This window comes from Squalius cephalus (assembly GCF_949319135.1).
Source record: "Squalius cephalus genome assembly, chromosome: 22".
In the NCBI taxonomy this organism is placed as follows: Eukaryota; Metazoa; Chordata; class Actinopteri; order Cypriniformes; family Leuciscidae; genus Squalius; species Squalius cephalus.
In genome coordinates this window covers 16,110,350-16,131,051 of record NC_137143.1, presented here as the reverse complement: position 1 = coordinate 16,131,051, position 20,702 = coordinate 16,110,350, and the positions used below count along the sequence as shown (strand labels likewise).

General features: G+C 38.7%; 1 protein-coding gene and 1 long non-coding RNA gene across 4 annotated transcripts in view; one reads left to right on the top strand and one right to left on the bottom strand.

The window, feature by feature from the left end:
- Positions 1-330: 330 nt before the first annotated feature.
- Positions 331-19,756, top strand: rbms1a (RNA binding motif, single stranded interacting protein 1a). Of its 3 annotated transcripts, none has more exons than XM_079856576.1 (14): positions 331-638; positions 4,914-5,095; positions 9,821-9,879; positions 10,811-10,902; positions 12,790-12,947; positions 13,074-13,153; positions 13,288-13,403; positions 13,666-13,712; positions 14,306-14,384; positions 14,490-14,540; positions 14,774-14,884; positions 14,996-15,076; positions 15,786-15,867; positions 17,526-19,756. In XM_079856576.1, the coding sequence occupies exons 1-13, from the start codon at positions 582-584 to the stop codon at positions 15,861-15,863; spliced, it is 1,191 nt and encodes a 396-aa protein (XP_079712702.1). In that variant the 5' UTR covers positions 331-581; the 3' UTR covers positions 15,864-15,867; positions 17,526-19,756. The 3 variants fall into 3 exon arrangements, with proteins under 3 accessions (XP_079712702.1, XP_079712704.1, XP_079712703.1); XM_079856578.1 differs by having other exon boundaries at positions 335-638; positions 13,288-13,394; XM_079856577.1 differs by having other exon boundaries at positions 335-638; positions 15,789-15,867.
- The window catches only part of LOC307149944, a 12,323-nt gene continuing 7,511 nt past the window's right edge, over positions 15,891-20,702 (bottom strand). Inside the window, exon 3 of the long non-coding RNA XR_013819639.1 lies at positions 15,891-15,958. This is a non-coding gene — a long non-coding RNA (uncharacterized lncRNA). The remainder of the gene's footprint in view (positions 15,959-20,702) is intronic.

Genomic DNA, 20,702 nt, shown 5'->3' with positions numbered 1-20,702 from the left:
AGTGGGACAGTCTGCTGTGTGTATTGTAGATGGGATCTGATGGCGAGGTAGTGGAATGTGTTGCATGCGTGCGGGATTGAACCAAACCTCATGTAGGGGGAGACGTTTGACGCTGACAAAATATGACATGGTTTGTGTCTATTTTTCTTTTAGCATTTTAAAAATGTTTGAGGTTTTTTAGTAAATATTTCCAGTTTGTATATAATTTAGCTTTATACGTCGAAAATACAAGTCATATACGATTAATTAGATACACCATCACCCTACCACCTGACTGCAGAATGGATCGTTCCTCAGTAGGTGGGTCTACGCTGCGGGCAACAGAACCGAGATCAATGAACCAGGCGATTTACCGAAACTGGTCGGACGAGCCAAGGTGGGAATAAACCATCGATCAAGAGCGAGCTTTTTATTTAGCAGTAATATTTATCTGCTCAAGCACGGATTATCACTTCACTCCGAAGCCAACATTAAAGTGTGCGATGTGGAAAATTTACAGTTCTCTACTGTAACCTAATATCAACTGATTTTGAGAGTAGATTTTTTAATTCATCGTTGGGTCACATAACAGAGGGGAATACATGATGATCTTCGCAAATACGGCCAATCCACTGAGAACTTCGTCATATCGAAAGCAGGTAGGTAAAGTATGGCATTGCAGTTGTAATGATGATAGAGAGTACAGGATGGACTCGCAGTGGGTCAGTAGATCCTTTACCTGGGACAGAATGTATTTAACTCCTCTTGCTCGTGCGTGCGCGCTCACGAACAGCGGCTGCGTCTCAACATCTAGTGAGCTGCCTGCCTAGACATCATTTTAGGGCGCGTGCGGCGTTTTTGATCTTTGCTGACTCGGAACGGGATTATGATGGACAAAATTTATGCACGCACATTTAATGCTAAAAGAGACGCGGACATTGCCTTTAAAGCACATTATCTTTTTATATTAATCGTACTCATTTATGTTAATTTGGTGTATTACACAACACCACTTCATTTGACCTACAGTTGCACAGTGTAATATGCATAAAGTCTGTTGACAGAACTGAAAGCGTTTTTTTCTATTTTTGGGATGGCACACTGAGTCTAGAAATAGAAATGAGACCATAACGAATTGTCATTTCTGTAGATGTTCTTCACTGAATTACTACTGTCGTACTACATTTGTTAAAGAAATTGTGTAATAATAATGTTACTGTCTTTTTAAAAAGAAGAACATTTGCATACTTGGTGTTAATGAGTGAAGGGAGATGAGGATGAGAGAAGCCTGTGGTGAAACAAAGTCTCCCATGGCAACTTGTGTCAGTAGATTCTTGGGTGTTATGAAGAATCTCCGCCTAATTAATATTCACGAGTTTTCCAGCAATTGGTGGGCCAACAGTGGGTGTGGCCTGCGGAATTATATTTAAACATTGCTTGTCTATACATTCCAAATCTACAAATGTGAGAATTTATGGATGTCACACACACACACACACACACACACACACACACACACACACACACACACACACACCCTGCATGAAATCACACATTTACACATGCATTTGCATAGGCGTTCATGTGGTGGAGCTGAGAGTGATGGCTGCGATAGAGGCAGCAGAAGTTAATGGGCTTCAGGATTTCACAGTTTATAGGAACCATATGGTCGAGGATGACTACAGCACATAGCTCAGGACCCAAGGGACACGCCGACGTATGAGAGATGGCTTGGATATTGAATGTGACCCCCCCCCATCCCTCTCCCATTGCGTTTTCTATGTCTCAGTTACCCTTCCCATGACTTTGTTATTTTCCCTATTGATAAAACTGGACATGTTGCCTTGAGTACTTTTTATACAGCACTTGAAATCAATAGATTTTCATCATGAAAGGGAAAAGAAAGACAGAAGAAAGTGTACAAAAATGATCATCTCCTTCAATCATTCGACAGATTGAAGAGAAAATTAGGACAGGATCTCCATCCGTCTGTCCTGTTCAACTTTCTCATTACATTTTGTGGATGAGCTTTATGAGTTGCTCAGTTCTTTTCTAATATGTTCCTCTAAATCATCCATCCATCTCAGCATGTGATTTTCATGCTGTTGTGGAAGGAAAAGTGGCTTGATCTCTTGCCTCAGTAATTAACAGGCGCTAACAAGCTTATGGGGCCACATCCAGTTTCACCTCAGCGCACAAGTGTGCGAGTCGCTCATGTGGAAATGGGTCAGTGTGTCAAAAATGGAGAACTCCCACTAACCCAATAGAGTTACAGTCAGGTGTCCGCACACATACTGACTCAGTTTTACATGCATATATGTAATATATATATATGTATACGATAGTTTTCGTGCTGTAAGAGCCACTGTCTTTTTTAACCACGTGTGACGTTTTGAGGTTTTGCCGTCACTTTTGTGGTGATTTGGTTCTGTGAACAGCCACCCGCTGATGTTTTACAGGCAGCCATTTTGTGACGGCTGAGAGAAATGGAGCCGTTTTAATGAATGACTAAGAAACAGGAAGTGAGTCAGTGATGTGGGCTGTGGTGGCTGCTGCTCAGGGTGGGCGAGAGGCCCACACATCCTGTATCCCAGAGCGCTCCTGTATCATGTGATCTTTCTCTGGAAAACATTCCTTCCTCTTAGCTAAAGCAGATTTATTGAGAAATCGCAACTCTCGGTTTGAGTGAACATGCCTCTGTCTGTGGTGAGTTTGGTACTGCGGTTTGGTAATGAGACTCTTGAGTCAAACTCAATCCCCAGAATGCACGACAGGCACTGAAAGGTGAATAAAAGCATAATTTTCAGATATCTCTCTAAATTCTCTGAGCATTTTTTATGTTTTTAGGAATCATTTTCAAAATTGTTCGACCTAAAATGAAAATTCCATCATGACTTAAGGCCCGTTCACAACAAGGACGATAACTATATAACAATAAAGATATATTTCAAGAAATCTTTCAAAATGTAGAGTGCACAACACAAATATAATGTTAATGGCACAGTGAAATGATATTGTTGGAATCACTTTCAGAACGTTTTTTTTTTCCAGGTGATGAACACTACATTGACACAGCCAATCAGAATTCATCCTGCTTTAAAGAGCTTGAGTATTTAAAGTGGCAGATGACAAAACTTCAGCTTGTGCTTAGAATTAATAGAATGACATTACGTGTTGGTGTGGACACTAATATTAAAGTTATATTTATTGGTATCGTTCTTGGTGTGAACGGGCCTTTTTGGCAAACAGTAATACTATTTGCAGGATGTGCTACTTATGCTATACTAAGGTTAAGGTTAGCGTTAGCGGTCAGTCAGCACTGTGATTGACTTGACAAAATGAAAACTTTAGAATTGACTTATTTGCCAGGAGAGTAATGTCTCAATATTTCACAATTTAAATTTCGGTATGTTCCTCAAACAAAGCTATTGTATGATGTCTGAAGACTTGGAGTAGCGCTTAAGTCGTACGGACTACTTTAAAGGCCCACTGAAGTGCCTTGAAACGAGCAGCATAATTCAATGTGTTGATGTAATTTGGGCGGGACATATCAATTATCAGCTCCTCCTCTTTTTTAAAATAGCCAATAGCGTTTCGTTTATCACAGCTCGGCCAGAGCCGTTGAGCTCTGCAAAGCCCCAGTTTCCTCCTAATCTCTAACTGCTTCTTCTCCTAATCTCCTCAATATCGCTTTACAATATAGCATTCTGTGGAGAATTCAAATGGGTCCGATATGTTTTATGGTCGGCGCCCACTCGTGCATATGATCTGTTCTGTGCCATCGTGTGGACGCTGCGGCGGCATAATTACACTGTCTGAATCGTTCCCTATCCCCTAAATAGTGCAGTATGTGCCATTCACCATGTAGAAGATAGTAAATGTGTGAACAAGTGACTGATTTTAGCCGCAGCTTCAGCCTCTATTTGTAGTGTAGGGGGCGGGACGCTTTATATTCTAGAGAGCATTTGATTGGACAGAAAATCTGATGAGAATCTGAAGTGCAGAGCGATGTTATCAAAATCATTGATCCATATTGACGGAAGTGAGAGACTGTAAGTTTTGAATTCCAAAATCCAAATGCGAATTGTTTCATTGTTTTGGAGCACACTAGCTTATAGATAACCTTAAGGCTAACGTTTTCATACTAAAAGCCAAAAAATCTTCAATCTTGATTTAATGGGGACTTTATCGGTACCTTTACATCTTGTTTGAAGCTCGAAAGCTTTCCATCCTGTTCAATTTAATTGCGTGAAAAAGGGAAGCCAGCACATTCTTCAAAATATCTCCTTTTGTGTTCTACCGAAGAAAGAAAGCCATATGGGTTTGGAACAACATAAGGGTGCCTAAAGATGCCAGAATTGAAAATTTTGGATGAACTATCCCTTTAATCATTGCACATTGTGGCAAGCGTTGAAAGAAATTGATGCCGCATTAGGAATTTCTCCAAAGTTGCATGGGCTTTCATCCAGTGAAGTAATCCCAACACATTCAGCTCTGGAGGAATGCGTAGATTGGACTGATATGAGAGTTGAAGGGCCGACTGTGCCTCTAGGCCTGTTTGTGCTTCGCTTTAATGGGAATTAGACTGTAGGGAGCTGTGGATGTGGGCAGACTCACTGGCGATGGCTGACTGTGTAATAATAACACCAGTTCACTACAGATAGAGTTAATGACGAATGGAGTCTGATGAATGTGTTTGAGGGGAAGTTGAGGTGGGGCTATTTTCTTTCTATGATGATATTATTGTGGTTATTTTTCTTTCCTTTTAACAAACTCATAGTGTTTGGTGCTGTTGTAGAAAGAGAAGTTTGTCTATGGTTTGATTTAGAAAAGGCGCTATTTTTGTTTCTACCCCAAAAGTTTCAGTTATGTGATGTCGTCTTCTACGCATTTCCATTCGTCAAATCAATGAAATCTTTGTTCTCCTATGACAGCCTCCTGTTGCTCCGCCCACCCTCCCAATGGCCCCGCCCAGCCCGAGCACCAATAGCAGCACCAACAACAGCAGTAGCAGCAGCAGCACGACCGGCTGGGAGCAACTCAGCAAAACAAACCTCTACATCCGCGGGCTACCGCCAGGAACCACCGATCATGACCTGGTCAAACTCTGCCAGCCGTGAGTATTTGCTGTTATGTCATGACAAAATCACCAGTAACTGTCCTGGATGTATGTTCAACCAAATAAATGCAGTTTTTGTTCTGTTTTCCTCTTGGTGTGAGATTCTGCACAGCACAGCAGGGCCTGTTGTCTGTTAACAGCTTGAATGTGTGAGATTGTCAGAATTGGGTCAGGTTATGGGATAAACCCTCATGAGCCCCTGTTTACCCTGCAAACATCCTCCACAATCAGCTTTTTCAAGACTATACCTCTAATAACCAGTTAAAACCACCTCACTCATGTCAGTGATATCATAGCCTGTCACATTCGGTGGACCAGTTGTGCACAACACAACGAAATCTAAAAAGCAAACATAAGTTCACAACACAATGGAATCAAGACACAACACGACAAAATCAAGCACCACGTTTTCGCTAAACGGCCACCTTCCGGTATTTCTCTTGAATCCAACACGGAAGTGACTTAAACTGCAATTCATCGACTGGCCACTAGAGACATTCTCCAAAAGAGAGTCAATCCCATAGACCCCCATGTTAATATGCCCAACTTTACAGCAGAAAAAAATATGTTTACTGTCTGGTACAAAAAGTGGTTTTGGTCTATATAGCTAATTTTGCCCTTCATGACAACTGTGAGGTGGCTGAATATTTTTATAACTTTAAATTAAAGTTTAAATTATATTAAGCCTTAAAGTTCTGCATAATTAAGGGCGTGGCCACTTGAGTGACAGGTGGATTGCCGCTGCTGTCACTACTAGCCGTTTGTCTGCTGTCTGTTAGCCGTCACGTCACCTCAGCTAATCCCGCCTCTTTGCCCATTTTCGTTTATCCAGGAGTGACGCGCTGCCAAGATGGCGATTGCCGGCTCTGAAATTTTGGGTTTCAGAAATGCTCTTCAGAAACCTACGTGTGATGTCACGGAAACCACGTCCATATTTTTTTACAGTCTATGGTTTTCGCTGGCGGTCTGGATGCTTTTGACTCGCAATCTCCTGCTCATTTCATGAATCGATACATTAAGATTATCAGGATATCAAAACTTTTAAAAATCAATTACACATATTAAGATCACATCTCTTGTCGTGTCCCGAGGAAATATCAGTTTTTCAGTGCCGACACTGCCCCTTAGTGGTCGGGAGCATTTACGTTGTGTTGTCGCTTGTTTCCGTTGTGAACATATGTTTGCTTTTTCGTTGGGTTGTGCACTTCTTGGCCACCGTAGTCACATGATTCTCATCAAGTCAACATGAAATGGTGTTCACAACCAGTTTTACTTGGATAAGTCTAATGTGTTCCCAAGTTTAATAGAATATTCAACAACAAAAAAAGCACAGAACTTGATTTTATCAATTACGCTGTGCTGGACATTGTATCCCTCAATCCAATGCCTGATTTCTGCATTTTAGGATTTTAGCAAAGTCTTTCTTTACCCGTAATTTCAAAAATAATTTATTATTTTAAAGTCAACCTAAAATGACATTCGCAACTGTTTTACATTCTGGAAGCTGATGTATTTCTGAGTGAAACGGGATGTTCAACAATAAAAAAAAATCATAGCTTGGGACATGGCTTTATCCACCAGGAATTGATTGGATCATGAACAGTGTATGTTAATAACAGGATAAAGAATTTTGGAGGGAAAAGTAAAAAGTAAATAAAGTGCAAAAGTTCTTATTCACTTTTTCAGCGGCCTTGGTTCTGGTATTTTTCCCGCACATTTTTCCCAAAGGGTTTTTTAAAAAAAGGTCTTTGTTAAAGTGGGTGGCGACTAAAGAGATTTCTTTGGGAAATGTAGTTTTTCATCAGGAAAACATGATTCTTTATAAAAAATAAGTAAAAAAATGCAGGACTTTGGCTTCAACAAAAGCATATACAATCAATCAACAACCTCGTAGCTCACAGTAGTCTTTATAAACTTTATAGATAGGGTTCTTCTCATTTCATGTTGACTTTTTTTTGTATTTAAAGTATTCGGTATTCATTTAGTTTTAGCCTTGCATTTTTAAAAGAATTAGATTGTAATTCTGTTTTTAAACTAGAAACCATGAATGTGTAATGAGATACTTTTAACGTCAAGTGTCGGGTTGGCTATTTATATATCAGGGCTTTCTCCTCTAGTTATTCCAGACAAGCGTAGAATACGCTTCACGCATCACCCTCTAAAACTCAACACACACACACACACTCCAATGAGTGTCTGTTTGTGATCTGCCGGTTCATAACAGCCGTTCTGCCTGCAGTATTAGACCAGCAGCCATGATTCAGCAGTTACTGGAGCAGGAAAAGTCGCAAGTTCCCTAAAATATTGCTGTTACTGCTGTTACTAATTTCATCTTGCTGAACACAATGGAATATTCGGTCATTTTATTATGGACACCCATCTTCACATCGAATTTCATACGTGTTTATATCGGCGAGAGTGCTTGTTTGTGCAGAGGCTTTCTGGTCCCACATGTATTCCATTCAAACATTCCCACTGTGGGTTAATTTACCCCTCGCTGCCCCCGGGAGACCAGTCATCACCATGGTAATCCTTCAAATTGATTCGAAAGAGTCAGATGGGGGGCCCATAATCCTCTTGGTTAGTATTCTAGTGAAGCTGAGGTCATATGTACATTATAACTATACACAGTACAACCGGATTCACGCTTATGATCACAACTGTTGGGTTAAAACTATGAGGATTGTGTCATTTCAGCTTTGCGGTATCGCAGTGACATCGTAACCTCGCTTTCCAGAGCTGTTTTAATCACAGAGAGTGACCGTTCATGGCAAAGCCGCGGATTGATTTGCCTTGATCCGCATCAGGCAGAAAAACAGGGTCGTTCTGGGAGCTTCTGAGGGAATTCTGCCGGTGGGGGCAGGAAATGGGGCGTCCCCGCTGGAGCGCACGGGTCAAGGCCAAGGTCGCGCGCTCCTCTGGCGCGTGGAGTCTTGTGATCTGTGTGTGAAATGTGATTGGCTCCGCTTTTCCCTCCCTTTTGACAAGGCCCAGGACGCGCCCCAAAAATGCTGTTTAGTGTTTGCTTTGCAGCTCTGCTGAACGTCACACTGAATACATATTTATTCGTCTAAGCCAGAGTTTTAATGGCACAGGAAGGTGGTTTATAAATACATGAACGTATTTAAATTTCAGTTTGGAAACGGAGCCCTGGGTGAAGGTGAATGAAAAACAGTCCTTCCCCTGTCAGCACTCCTGTCACATCTCTTTCCTGCACAGCCTTCGTGAGAGAGACATCAATACATCTAAGCCAGCAGAAATGTGAATTTATTTTTCAGTCTACAAGCACTGTGTGGCGGTTAGCGTACACTACTGTTCAAATGTTTGGGGTCAGTAAGATTTTTTTTTTAAAAGAAAGAAATTAAAAGAAAAATTCTCTTTCTAGTCATCAAAGAATATTTTGGTTTCCATATAAATATTAGGCAGTAATGCTGTTTTCAACATTGATGATAGTAAGAAATGTTTCTTGAGCATCAAATCAGCATATTAGAATGATTTCTGGAGGATCATGTGACACTGAAGACTTGAGTAATGATGCTGGAAATTCAGCTTTACCATCACATGAATATATAATATTTAAAAATATATTGTAATACATTTTAATAGCCTAATATTTCACAAAATGACTGTTTAATTGTATTTTTGATGAAATTAAAAGCAGCCTTGGTGAGACTTCTTTCAAAAAATAAAAAAATCGCGCTGACCCCAAACTTTTGAACGGTCGTTCCAGACGTTGAGCTTTGGTGCTTCTGTGGAAGCTTTGGGTTTGGTTCCCATGTTTTGTCAAAATCACATGTTCCCTCTGCCTCGCTGTCCTTTCTCTCAACCATCTTTCCGATTAAAAAGTGTCAGAATCCAAAATAAGAAAGAAACACATTGGCTGTGTTTGCAATAGAATATTAGCGTACCGTTTCTGCAATAGGAATTGAATGACTTGTATGCATTGAATGCTCTTATGACCTACTACATTTGACATATGTAATCTGCACTAGTTACAGTATCCCACAATGCAATGCCTCATTCTATTTCCAGTGTGACAAATACGCCAGATATACTATTTTTACTTAAGTCTTTAACATTTAATCAGTCTTCCAAAAAAAACATTTTATGCTGGACACCTCTTGGAGAATTAAGTATACAACATGAGGCAACTTCGTAACATATTACTGTTTGAAAAAAAAAAAAGCATATAAATATGTGTGAAATCGTATGAATTATGCAAAGATAATCGCTTTCAGAAAGCAGTACGCTAGCATGCATTCACTTACTCCAGTGTTTATCCCTTGTTCACTGCACCATTAATGGCGAGTTCCTTTTCACACACACACACATGCGTGCGCTGAGACAAGCGTTTCCTTTGAACCGTGGTGATTTGTGCGCTGTAATAACAGGTTTCACATGGACACTCCATTAAAGCAGCTCAATCCTCGTCTGTCACACAGTGACTCTAAAGCACCTGGGCTGTCAGCATCAAGTGTCCGTGGATGATTCTGTCACAAGTGACTCTTTGTTTCTGAATTATATGCGTTTCAAGCTGACTTTGAGAGCTCAACCGGGTGGTGTTATTTTTTCTCAGCTCATGGATTATGGTAGATCTTGTGTTTCATGTCGTGAATTCCTGTGTTGTTGTGTCATTTGACACATTGACTGACTCATGAGACTGAGCCCGTGTTTAAATTCTTCTCTCATTGTCTTTCTCTCTTTTTGTCTGTCTGGAAGCAGATATGGTAAAATCGTGTCCACCAAAGCCATTCTTGACAAGACTACAAACAAATGCAAAGGTTTGTCATGTAATTTTATTCTTACTTGTATACATGTGTTACCAGGGTCCAAAATGAACACTCTCATATCATTCAATAATATATATTACGTGGCACAATAGAACATATAATATATAGTATAGAATAATAATCAATAATCATACAATTAAAATAATCCAAAATACAGTGCCATGACCTTTAAAAAATATGGTATTTTTTTCTTAATTGACTGACAAAAAGTTCATTTTGAACCCTGTGTGTTCAGTTCTGTGGTTATACCATGTTGAATTACCATGGTATTTTTTTTTTTTACACTTCCATTTAAAAGTTTTGGGTTGGTGAGTTTTTAAAATGTTATAATAAGTCTCTTCTGCTCACCAAGGCTGCATTTATTTTATTAAAAATGCAGTTAAAACAGTAATATTGTGAAATATTATTACAATTTAAAATAACTGTTTACTGTTTTAATATATTTAAAACATAATTTATTCCTGTGATGGAAAAGCTGAATTTTCAGCATCATTACTCCAGTCTTCAGTGTCACATGATCCTTCAGAAATCATTCTAATATGATGATTTGTTGCTTAAGAAACATTTATTTATGTTGAAAACGGTTGTGTACCGTTTTTTTTCAGGATTTTTTGATGAATAGAAAGTTCATAAGAAGAATTCTTACAAAAATAAAAAATCTTACTGACCCCATACGTTTTGAACGGTAGTGTAAATACCATAGTACATGAATAATATGGTAATCATTTAGTACCATTGTGTATGTCAGTACTTTGGTATTATCATCCAATACCATCACTAACTGATCATAAAAAATACAAATAAAAGCATGTACACATTGTGACATCGGGCAAAATTAATCAGAGTTTAAAGATGTGTGTTTGGTCAAGATTTTTGCTGTAGATTAGCTAGTATGTGGTAATGTATTGTGTCCTCTTCATAGGATATGGGTTTGTGGATTTTGACAGTCCAGTGTCCGCGCAAAAAGCCGTCACAGCACTAAAGACCAGTGGAGTTCAGGCTCAAATGGCCAAGGTGAGTCATCCATTTTTGACATTACTTCCTCTTCCTAAGTAACTAGTTCATGACCCGTCTGTGAGGATGATTCAGGAAATGTCGATCTAAAATATTAAAATTTAACCTCTGGTGTCTTTTCATGTGTGTTTCTCCCTCGTTTCCTCTCTTCCACACACACATTTCCTGTGTATCTTTTGTGCCACAGAGAAGTGTGTGTGTAAAAATCCTGCTGTGACCTTCTCCCAGGTTCTGCTGGGTGTTTCTGCCTGCATCTTCAATTTTTAATCTGCCCTCTTTTTCCTCTTCCTCCCCACTGTCAGCATATTACTCTTCCACTTCCCCGTAATGCGCGCGTGTGTGTCTCAATCAAGTGCACTGAGATATGCTGGTTTTGAGCTTATTCAGACGACCTGCTTCTTTATTATATGTTTTATATAATCATAATAGCATTTCCGCTTATCCTTGAGTGGTAGTGGTAGCTAAAAGGCTTATCATTTAATGCTAGCATGCTAATTGCCTCACACTATGCAAAGGTTAGATTGTTAGCTAAATGAAAACGAGAAAAAGAAAAAAATGACACGTTTAAATTGACCATTCATAGTTTAGGTAATATACGACATGTGACAATTTAAATACATTAACATATTGTCAGGATTAAAACTAAAAACACCAAAGTGTTTTTCTATCATTTTAAAATGTTTAAGGCACCAAATTAACCAGACATGGATAGCTAAGATAGCATGCTAATTAGTCCACAGTATTCTACTCTAGTAGGCTAATACCCTAGCAATAAGCAAGGTTAGCTTTTAAGCTAACTGAAAAAAAATGGACTATTTATAGTTTCATTGGTATAATGTTATATGTGGTGGTGTAATTTAAATACATTAACATTTTATCATGATTATGACTAAATGCAAAGTGATTTTCTATCGTTTTTAATTTCTTAAGGCACCGAATTAATCAGACATGGATGGTTAAGCTAGCAGGCTAATTAGTTAGCAGTATAATAAGCTTGCAGGCCAACCATTTAAAGTCAGCATGAAACGGAAGTTGCAAAAGTCTTTTTGTCTCTATTGTGTTGTATATTAGAGTGAAACGGCTTCTGGAATGAGAAAAATGTAGGGCAGGATTTGATTTCATCCTTCGGGAATTGATTGGATCGTAGGAAGTTGGGCATTGCTAACTAAATGGAAGCAGATCTGAATGCAATCAGTTGTGGAGGATATTATGTTTTGAGACATACGTCATGAAGAGAACAGATGTCGTTTCTAGGGGAAGGGGTGGTTAACGTTTTTGATTAAAGATTACGAGTGCACGTGAATTAAAAAAATAATGATGTGTATGGATAAATAATTTTTAATAAGCACTGCAACATTCTGTAAATAATGTTTGATTTCATGGTGACTAACCATATGGTAAGCTAGGAGGCTAATCCGTTATCATATGCTAAGCTAGAAGGTTAATCGCCTAACAAAATGCAAAGGTTAGCATTTAAGCTAAATAAGTAGCTTTTATACATGTGCTTTAGAAAAAAAAACATTACTGGTGTGCATCTCGAGACAAAACAATGGCAGTGACATTTTTTAAGATATGTCAGTGCAAGTTGCTTTTAGTGTAAACAGCTCAAACATGCCTTTTAGTCTGGGACTAGCTTAGTCTGTGAAACCGGGGGTAACAGTAGTATGCTAAGCTAGCAGGATAATCAGTTACCACTGTGCTAAGTTAACAGGCTAATCGCTTAGCAATAGGTTTATGAGCTAACAAAAATTACATGAAGTACATAAAGGTCTTTGGACTCAGTCTTCACAGTGGCTATTATGTCAGCTGAGTTGACATATGATGGAAGGATGGTTAATTACGTGTGTAATATCGTGTTTGTGTGTGTTTCATGTTTTCTGAATACAGCAACAGGAGCAGGACCCGACTAACCTGTACCTGTCCAACCTGCCCGTGTCTATGGATGAGCAGGAGCTAGAGAACCTCCTCAAACCCTTCGGACAGGTCGTGTCCACCCGAATCCTCCGCGACACTAATGGAGTGAGCCGGGGAGTGGGCTTTGCTAGGTTAGTGAGACTACTGATTTTGTGTGTGTATGTGTGTGTTCACTTGTGAAATGGAGTCAGATTTACACTGTTCATGCATGTGAATGTTTTGTGAAATTTTCTGTCTTTATTCCGCTCTATTTCAAGGATGGAGTCAACAGAGAAGTGCGATGCCGTGATCTCTCACTTCAACGGGAAGTTCATTAAGTCCTCCTCTGGGATGCTGGGTGAGTATTCAGCACAATATTCTTGTGGTGTTTTATTATAATGCATATATAGTCTATATGTAGGCTACAGACTGTAAGCTATATAGTCTTTGTCTTCAGTACTGTTAAGCTAAGCGTGTGTGTGTGTGTTTTAGGTGCATCAGAGCCTTTGCTGTGTAAGTTTGCTGACGGCGGTCAGAAGAAGAGACAAAGTCAGGCTAAATATGTCCCTAATGGACGAACCTGGACACGGGACGCCGAGGTGAGACTAGTAAGTCCTGTTTACAATTGCGTATGTGCGTGGTGCTGACGGTGACGGCAGGTGAATGGGTGTGTATTTGTACCTTGAAGCATAATGAGCCATTCTTACATGACGACATCATACGTCATCCTTTGTTTGGTTTCCAACTATTGTACTGTAGGCTAATTAAATATAATAACTGACATATTTTAACTGTCAATTGTATAGTGAAACTGCCTTTGTGTATGAAACCAGCTGTGATCAAAACCAATTTTGATTTTACTTTCTTTAGAGTGGAATGACCTTGACCTATGACCCCAATACCGCCCTTCAGAATGGGTAAGAACAGCTTGAACGTGTCTTCAATTTATTTTTCACATTATTTTTAGTTTATAATGTTTATTTTCTACGCTATTCTACAGAGCCCAGCAAATGACATGCGGAAAAAAGAATTTGTTCCTATGACTTAATAATTAATTCCCTTGTTTTAGTTCAATCATTTCCATGTTGTATTGATTCGTTCCCTCATTTTTATTTAAACTGTGGACACATTGTATTAATTTGTTTATTAAAATTATTAGGCCTTTATTAACCCCATCGAGCCGTGTGGATTACTTTTATGATGGATGGATGCGTTTTTTTGGGGGCTTCAAAATCTCAGTTACTATTCAGGAATTTTTTTAATATAACTCTCAATTGAGTTTGGCTGAAAAAAGAAAGTCACATACACATAGGATGGCTTGAGTGAGTAAATTACGGGATAATTTCCATTTTTGGGTGAACTAACCCTTTAATACACCAACCAACCCCACAATGCTCACATGTTTTTCTCGGATGTACGTTGTGCAATTGCCATTAAATAGTTAAATGATGTGTAAATGTCATATAGACGCTCAGAAATATTGTATCCTTTGTATAATGTGTTTTTATAGGTACTATGCTGCTCCTTATGCTATGGGGAACCGGTTAATGGCTCAGCCAGGAGTGTCTCCATACATCTCTACATACCAGGTACTGCACTCTTCACCTCCCTCAACTTCACGGTCACGTTGTGTTGACGTGAGTGTTTCTGACTAGCACCTGCTTTCTTGCTAACATCTGCGTTTGTGTCTCCAGGTACAGAATCCTTCATGGATGCAACATCAGCCTTACATCATGCAACACCCAGTAAGGCCAAATTATTCTCTTTTTTTCTTTTATCTCTTTATATCTCTCCATTTATTCAACAGGAGATGACTCACAACCAATGCTGCTTACACATAAGTCAGAAAGACGTGTGTGTGTGTTTACACAATATTTCCTGTTTTAGCAGAATTTCTCTGTTATTTAGTGCTGGATTTCTCGCTCTTTCTCTGCAATTGCTAAATATAATTGTTGTATTCTCTGTTTTTTTGACTCAGGGAGCCGTTCTGTCGCCCTCTATGGAGCATCCCATGTCACTGCAGCCGTCCGCTATGTTGGCTCCCCTCACCCAGCAGATGGGCCATCTCTCTCTGGGCGGCACTGCAACCGTATGATCCTATCACACAGATTGCAATAATATGGCACAAGCGTATATGCTAATTAATAAGTAATATTAACACCTGTGTTTTTAATAAAGCCACAATTCTTTTCTCCTGCAGTTTATTCCTGCCAACACAGCAATGCCAGGAGCTTACATCCCTCAGTACGCCCACATTCAGCCCGCTGCTATCCCTCCTGAGGTCAGTCCTACACTCAATGACAGTTATACCGCAATTATAATCGGCATTTATACCACAGACTGCTGTAGATTTCTGTATTGTCAAGGCGCCTGTACAAATTTTGTTGATCTTGCTTTAAAAAAGCTATTCTTGTTTTCAGAGAATTTATATGAAATTACTTTTTTTTTTCTTTTTTTCTACTTGACAGGCTTTATTTTTGCTACCAAATTATAAGCATAAACCTTGTTAAATTCATCATATTTACAATACCATTCAAAATGTTGAGGCTGGTAAGATTTGTTGTGTTTTTGAAAGTCGTATGCTCACCAAGGCTACATTTATTTAATCAAAAATACTGTAAAATCATAATATTGTGAAATATTATTACAATTTAAAATAGCTGTTTATATATATATATATATATAAATAAAAATATATATTTATTAATTCTTGTGATGCAAAGCTAAATTTTCAGCATCATTACATTACATTATAAATATCTTTACTATCTCTTTTGATCAATTGAATGATTATATTATATATTATAATATATTATATTATATTACAAAAAGAAAAGATTAAGAAAGATAGACTTTAAGAAATATTCTCTGGAAATGACTCATACAGTTAAAGCAAATTTAGCTTAGATTATTATTATTATTATTATTGGAAAACCACACAAAATATTGAAATAAATGTTTAAATGTATTTGTTTTTGTTTGTTTTTCAGCAGGAAAGTGGTGTACAGCCACAAGATGTGTCCTCTTCGGATCCTTCATCGTACTCTTTTCAACCCAACAAGCAATAAAACGGTATTTGATGTTCATCTTTTTATTCTTGTGGTGGTCAGTGTCCTGTTCACTCACTCTCATGTTCTGTCAAACCCATATGACTTCCTTTCTTCTGTGAACACAAAAGGAGAAGTTGTAAAATGTTGACGGTGCTCTTTCCCATACATTGAAATCCCATTCACTGGGAAAGCAGTGGTCTCATGGACGTCAAAACCTTGTTCAAAACACTCCATTTGAATGAGATTTTAGAGATACAGCAGTTAAAATTTAAGACAAAGCCATTTTGTGGCTTCAGAAGACTAGGAATACAGCACACAAGTCTTATGTACTACTTTTATGGTACTTTTTGACATTTTTGGACTTGAAAGCCCTGTCCACATTAGTCTCGCATAGCCAGACCTTCAGACTGACGGACTCCATCACAGCTTTCATTGGCCAAGGACCGCCTAAGAGGACGCCTGACCGACATGTAAAGCAACCAATCACAGTTCGTTTTGATCAGCGTCATGTTTAGAGGCGTGAAAATGTAAAGTCGATAACAGGAAAACTCTTGGACATATTTTAAAGAGTCTGCGGCATGAACTTCACATACTTTTGAAAATCCAGCATTTAGTTGATCATGATAAGCACTCATTGTCACAGTTGTAAACACGACGGCTTCCTTCTTCCATGAGGGGGTTTGGCATCATGACGGCTTTGTTTCCAGGCGCGCTAGCCTAGAAATCTGTAATTTGCAGCCAGGGTGCGTCTAGCAACTCTCCGTTGGCTTGCGAACTGGAAAAACCAAACTCTAGTCAGGCCAATCACATCGTGTATAGAGTCGGTGGGCGGGCTTAACATATTGACGGCAGAGTTGCGACGGTTCCGCGTGAATTCCCTGCTACTTGAAAACAAAGAAGATGGCTGCTGCTGTCGTACAGCGGTCTTTCGAATCGGCTTTGGCCGTGACTCTGGAAGACTTGGAGTTAAGCTTTTCTTTGAGAAATAAACAAAGAACGGCACTGAAGTCATTCTTAAAAAAGGACGATGTGTTCGGAGGTTTGCCGGATACGGCAAAAGTTTAATCTATCAACTAGCTCCGCTGGTGGTTGGTTGTAGCGCTATCCTATTGCGTGCAGAGGGAATTTGAAAGACAACCGTTTATCCCGCCCCTCGGATTGAGCCCAGGGTGCGTCTAGCAACTCTCCGTTGGCTTGCGAGCTGGAAAAACCAAACTCTAGTCAGGCCAATCACATCGTGTATAGAGTCGGTGGGCGGGCTTAACATATTTTGAAAGACAACCGTTTATCCCGCCCCTCGGATTGAGCCCTGCCAATGGTGTGTTCCCAGACCCAACATCTTGACGTGGGTCTGGCTTGTCAGGCTAAAAGAACGTGACAAATCCTGTAGAATTCAACCAATCGGATGACGACTTGGAAACTCCTGATGTGTTTCCAATTTTGTGTGTCATATGCATTTCTGGAACCGTCTGAGACTGAGAATGTCCACATTAACTCTCTAGCACGTACTACAAAATCACTACTTTTTGTGTTTCACTGAAGTAAAAAAATCTTTTTTGGAGGAGCTATTCAATTAAAATGAGTCTTAAAATGATTTTGAGTCAACATCAACATAATTCCGGAACACCGCTTGCATGTCCATAGTGTTCAGTATTTGACTAGTGTTGTTTTTCGTTTCAGGTTCTGAGATCAGAGCCAGACTACCGTACGAGCCGTTGCTACGGTAACAACGTTTGCTTTCTCTTAGAGGAAGTGACATCAGAGAGGAAGCGACGCTCGCGCACGGGTTCCAGAAAAATTGTCCATGATTTAATCATCTACTAAAAGAAATCAACGAGAAACCTCAGAAAACTCTTGTGCAAACATTTTCTCCAACAAATCAAGACAAGGCAATATCACATCAACTATGGACAACAAAGGGGAGCAGAGTTTTATTTTGCTAGAAAGAGGAAGGAGAAGATGACAAATGCTTATTTTTTACCAAGAACTTTTAACACAGACCATGTCTGTGAGTAACAGTGAGTGATGATGATGACACCTTTCGATGCATGATGTTTTTTTAAATATGGTTTTTATTATGTTTTTACGGACTGTTTCTCAAACAGACAAAAGAAAAAAATTGCGGTTGCAGTCGAAATGAAGAGGTTTCTGTTTGCTTTTTGGTCTTCCACTCTTTGCCTTTTTAGTAGTTCAAATATTTACCTTTTAAATAAGGTGGGTGGGGTTTAGACTGACTGATGCAATGCTTGCTGGCTATTGGTTCTTGCTCCTGTCTCTCAAAGCAATGGCTTTCCTGTTTCCTTTTTTAATGTTGCTCTGAATCAAACATGATTTGTTTCAGAGATTGTGTGTCTGTTGTGGAGGAGTCTTTCTTTCCATTGAATTCATGTGTAAAGTCTTTCGGTAGATGTAGAAGTGGATGTTGAGACGAGGGTGGGTGGGGTTTTCGTGGGAGGCGGGGCATGAGTGGGTGTGGTTAAGATAGCTGAGGTATGTGGGCGGGGCTAATAAAAGGGATATTATGGATATGGGAAAGCTGACATTTTTCCATCTGTTCACAGGATGATTGCGATTTTTATTTTCAGTGCCATTTTTTATTTATTTTATCTTTTTTCTTCATTTTTCTTTTTTACACAACACATCAGGATTTCTTTGATGCGCAGATTAAAGGCAGAAGTGCAATGTTTCTTTAGGTAGAAATCAAGAAATATCTAAATTGAACCTAATAGTTGAGGCCTAACAGATTATAAACATACGATAGAACAGTTTTGCAAATGAATGCATTTCTGAATAAATAATGTAAAACATTCGTCATTACAATTTAATAAATAAATAATAAAAAATTTAAAAAACATGCAACTTCAAGGCAACTATGACACTTTCCACCAAAGACCTTTTCTGCCTACTATTGAACACAATAGTATGGACTACTGCAATAGGTTTTGGTCAAACTGAATGGTAGTTTGTGTCTTTTTCGTCAATCTCAGCTTTAATCTAGTTTTCGTAGGTGTGGACACATCTCTAAGCAGTTGGATGGAGGGAAGACTTGATCGCGGGTTCATAACATGGTTGTAAACAAGGCTTTCATCTGTCTGTCTTACAGTTAGTTAAGCAGATTTCTGTGTGTCTGTGTGTGATTGTGTATTTAGATGTCCAGGTCAGCTTGGCCTTTGATCTACCTCAGAGTTGTATCTGTTGTCTGATTGGTCGGGCTGCAGGTCTATCCTGTCCAATCAGATGTAAAAGCGCCAGCTCGGGAGCTGGTGTCATGCAGAACTTCATCTTTAATGCGTCTATTTGTCCTCCTCTTTAAAGAAACATCTATGTTTTGTATCTGTATGTCTTTCTGTTGGTGTTTTTTTTTTTTTTTTACATTGCATTGAGATGTTTTGAGCTTGATTGTGTGGAGAATTCCTTTATGTTCTTCTTTTATTTGTCCATTTTCTTCCTGATAGGTGCAGTAAAAAAAAAAAAAGAGAGAGAGGATTGTGTAATTTTTCCTGCATTTGTTTCATTCATTCATTCATTTTTTTATTTTATTTTTTAAATCCATGTAAACTACCTTCTCTGGAACTTTTTCACTTTGCTGTAGCCTCTCCATGTTTAGAGGCCTAATCTGAAGAACCAAAGTTAAATATTATCATGGTGACTAATGTGTCAAAAAGCAGCACATAATTTCACTGGACAGATACAGTGTCTTTATTTCAGTCAAAGTAAACGTTTCAGAACGGCAATCATTCACGCAGTGTATAAATACAGGACTGTTGTTGAAATTATTAATTTTTAAAATTGTTTTATTGAACACCTGCCACTTGCACGTCCAGACTTTTTTCGTTTGTTTTTATTTCTACATTTTTTTTTTTTTTCTGTTGTGAAAAGAAATTTTTTTGAATTAAAAGAGCTCAAACTTGTGTTTTTGAGTTTGGTTTGTAATCCTGTGATTTTTAGGACCTGGTAATTTAAGTGTATATTACCGCATGCTTAACTTGTTAAGGGAACGAACTGTAATTCTTTAGGACATTCTTAGTTGTCTTGAAAAAAAATATCAGCCATGATATTTATAATCTGTAGCAGCTTTATTATTAAAAACAGCTTTATCAATTTGTATTTTATTAGTTACACAATGGAATTTCTTCTTCTTTTTTTTTTTTGTTGCTAAAAACCTAACAAAATGATATTAGAAAAAAAAAAGAAAAAAAAAACTTCTTCCAAAATGATCAATATTTTTGAGGTGTCGGGACGGATGTCGCGGGAAATTGCATTCATACGTCATTCGTCGCCCGTGCGTAACACGTCATATCTGCACACTGAGAAAAGAAACATTAATTTGAAAAGTTGCTTCAAACTGACGCCAAAACATCTAAAATAATGTCCGTACTGACATTAACCTGTAGGTGGTGCTGTAAGACAGACAAACGGAATATTTTTAGAATGCTTGTTCTCTCTGTGCCTTGGCTGTTATTGTCTTATCTCACTCTCAAGTCATTCTCAAAGTGTTCGTAGTAGTCTAGGGGAGAGCGGGGGAACAACGTAACGCGGGGCTAGTTGTAACACACTTGTTTTAAATACTTCCACACATGCTAGCATGACGAAACTTAGTGTATTTACTAGTTGCCATATCAACACTACAGTATATGGAGTAAAATTTGCGCCAAAATTCATTCATTCGTTTCATCTCTATTTTTTGTGTTTATTTAAAATTAGACAAATCTGATATTTTAATCTCCAATATGTTATTTACCAGTTGATATAGTTCTTTAATGCTTCGCTAACTAGCAGACACTCGCAGAGTTTAAATCCCAGTTGTGCAGGTGGGGCATGTTGTCAGACAGCGTTATAATGAGCCCCTATTAGAAC

What these genes read in the sequence shown, in the direction of transcription:
- rbms1a (XM_079856576.1), top strand. Translation starts at nt 582, where the DNA reads ATGATGATCTTCGCAAATACGGCCAATCCACTGAGAACTTCGTCATAT. An exon ending in TTCAGGCTCAAATGGCCAAG is followed by an intron (nt 10,903 to 12,789) that starts GTGAGTCATCCA and finishes TTCTGAATACAG; the next exon opens with CAACAGGAGCAGGACCCGAC. An exon ending in CTCTGGGCGGCACTGCAACC is followed by an intron (nt 14,885 to 14,995) that starts GTATGATCCTAT and finishes TTTCTCCTGCAG; the next exon opens with TTTATTCCTGCCAACACAGC.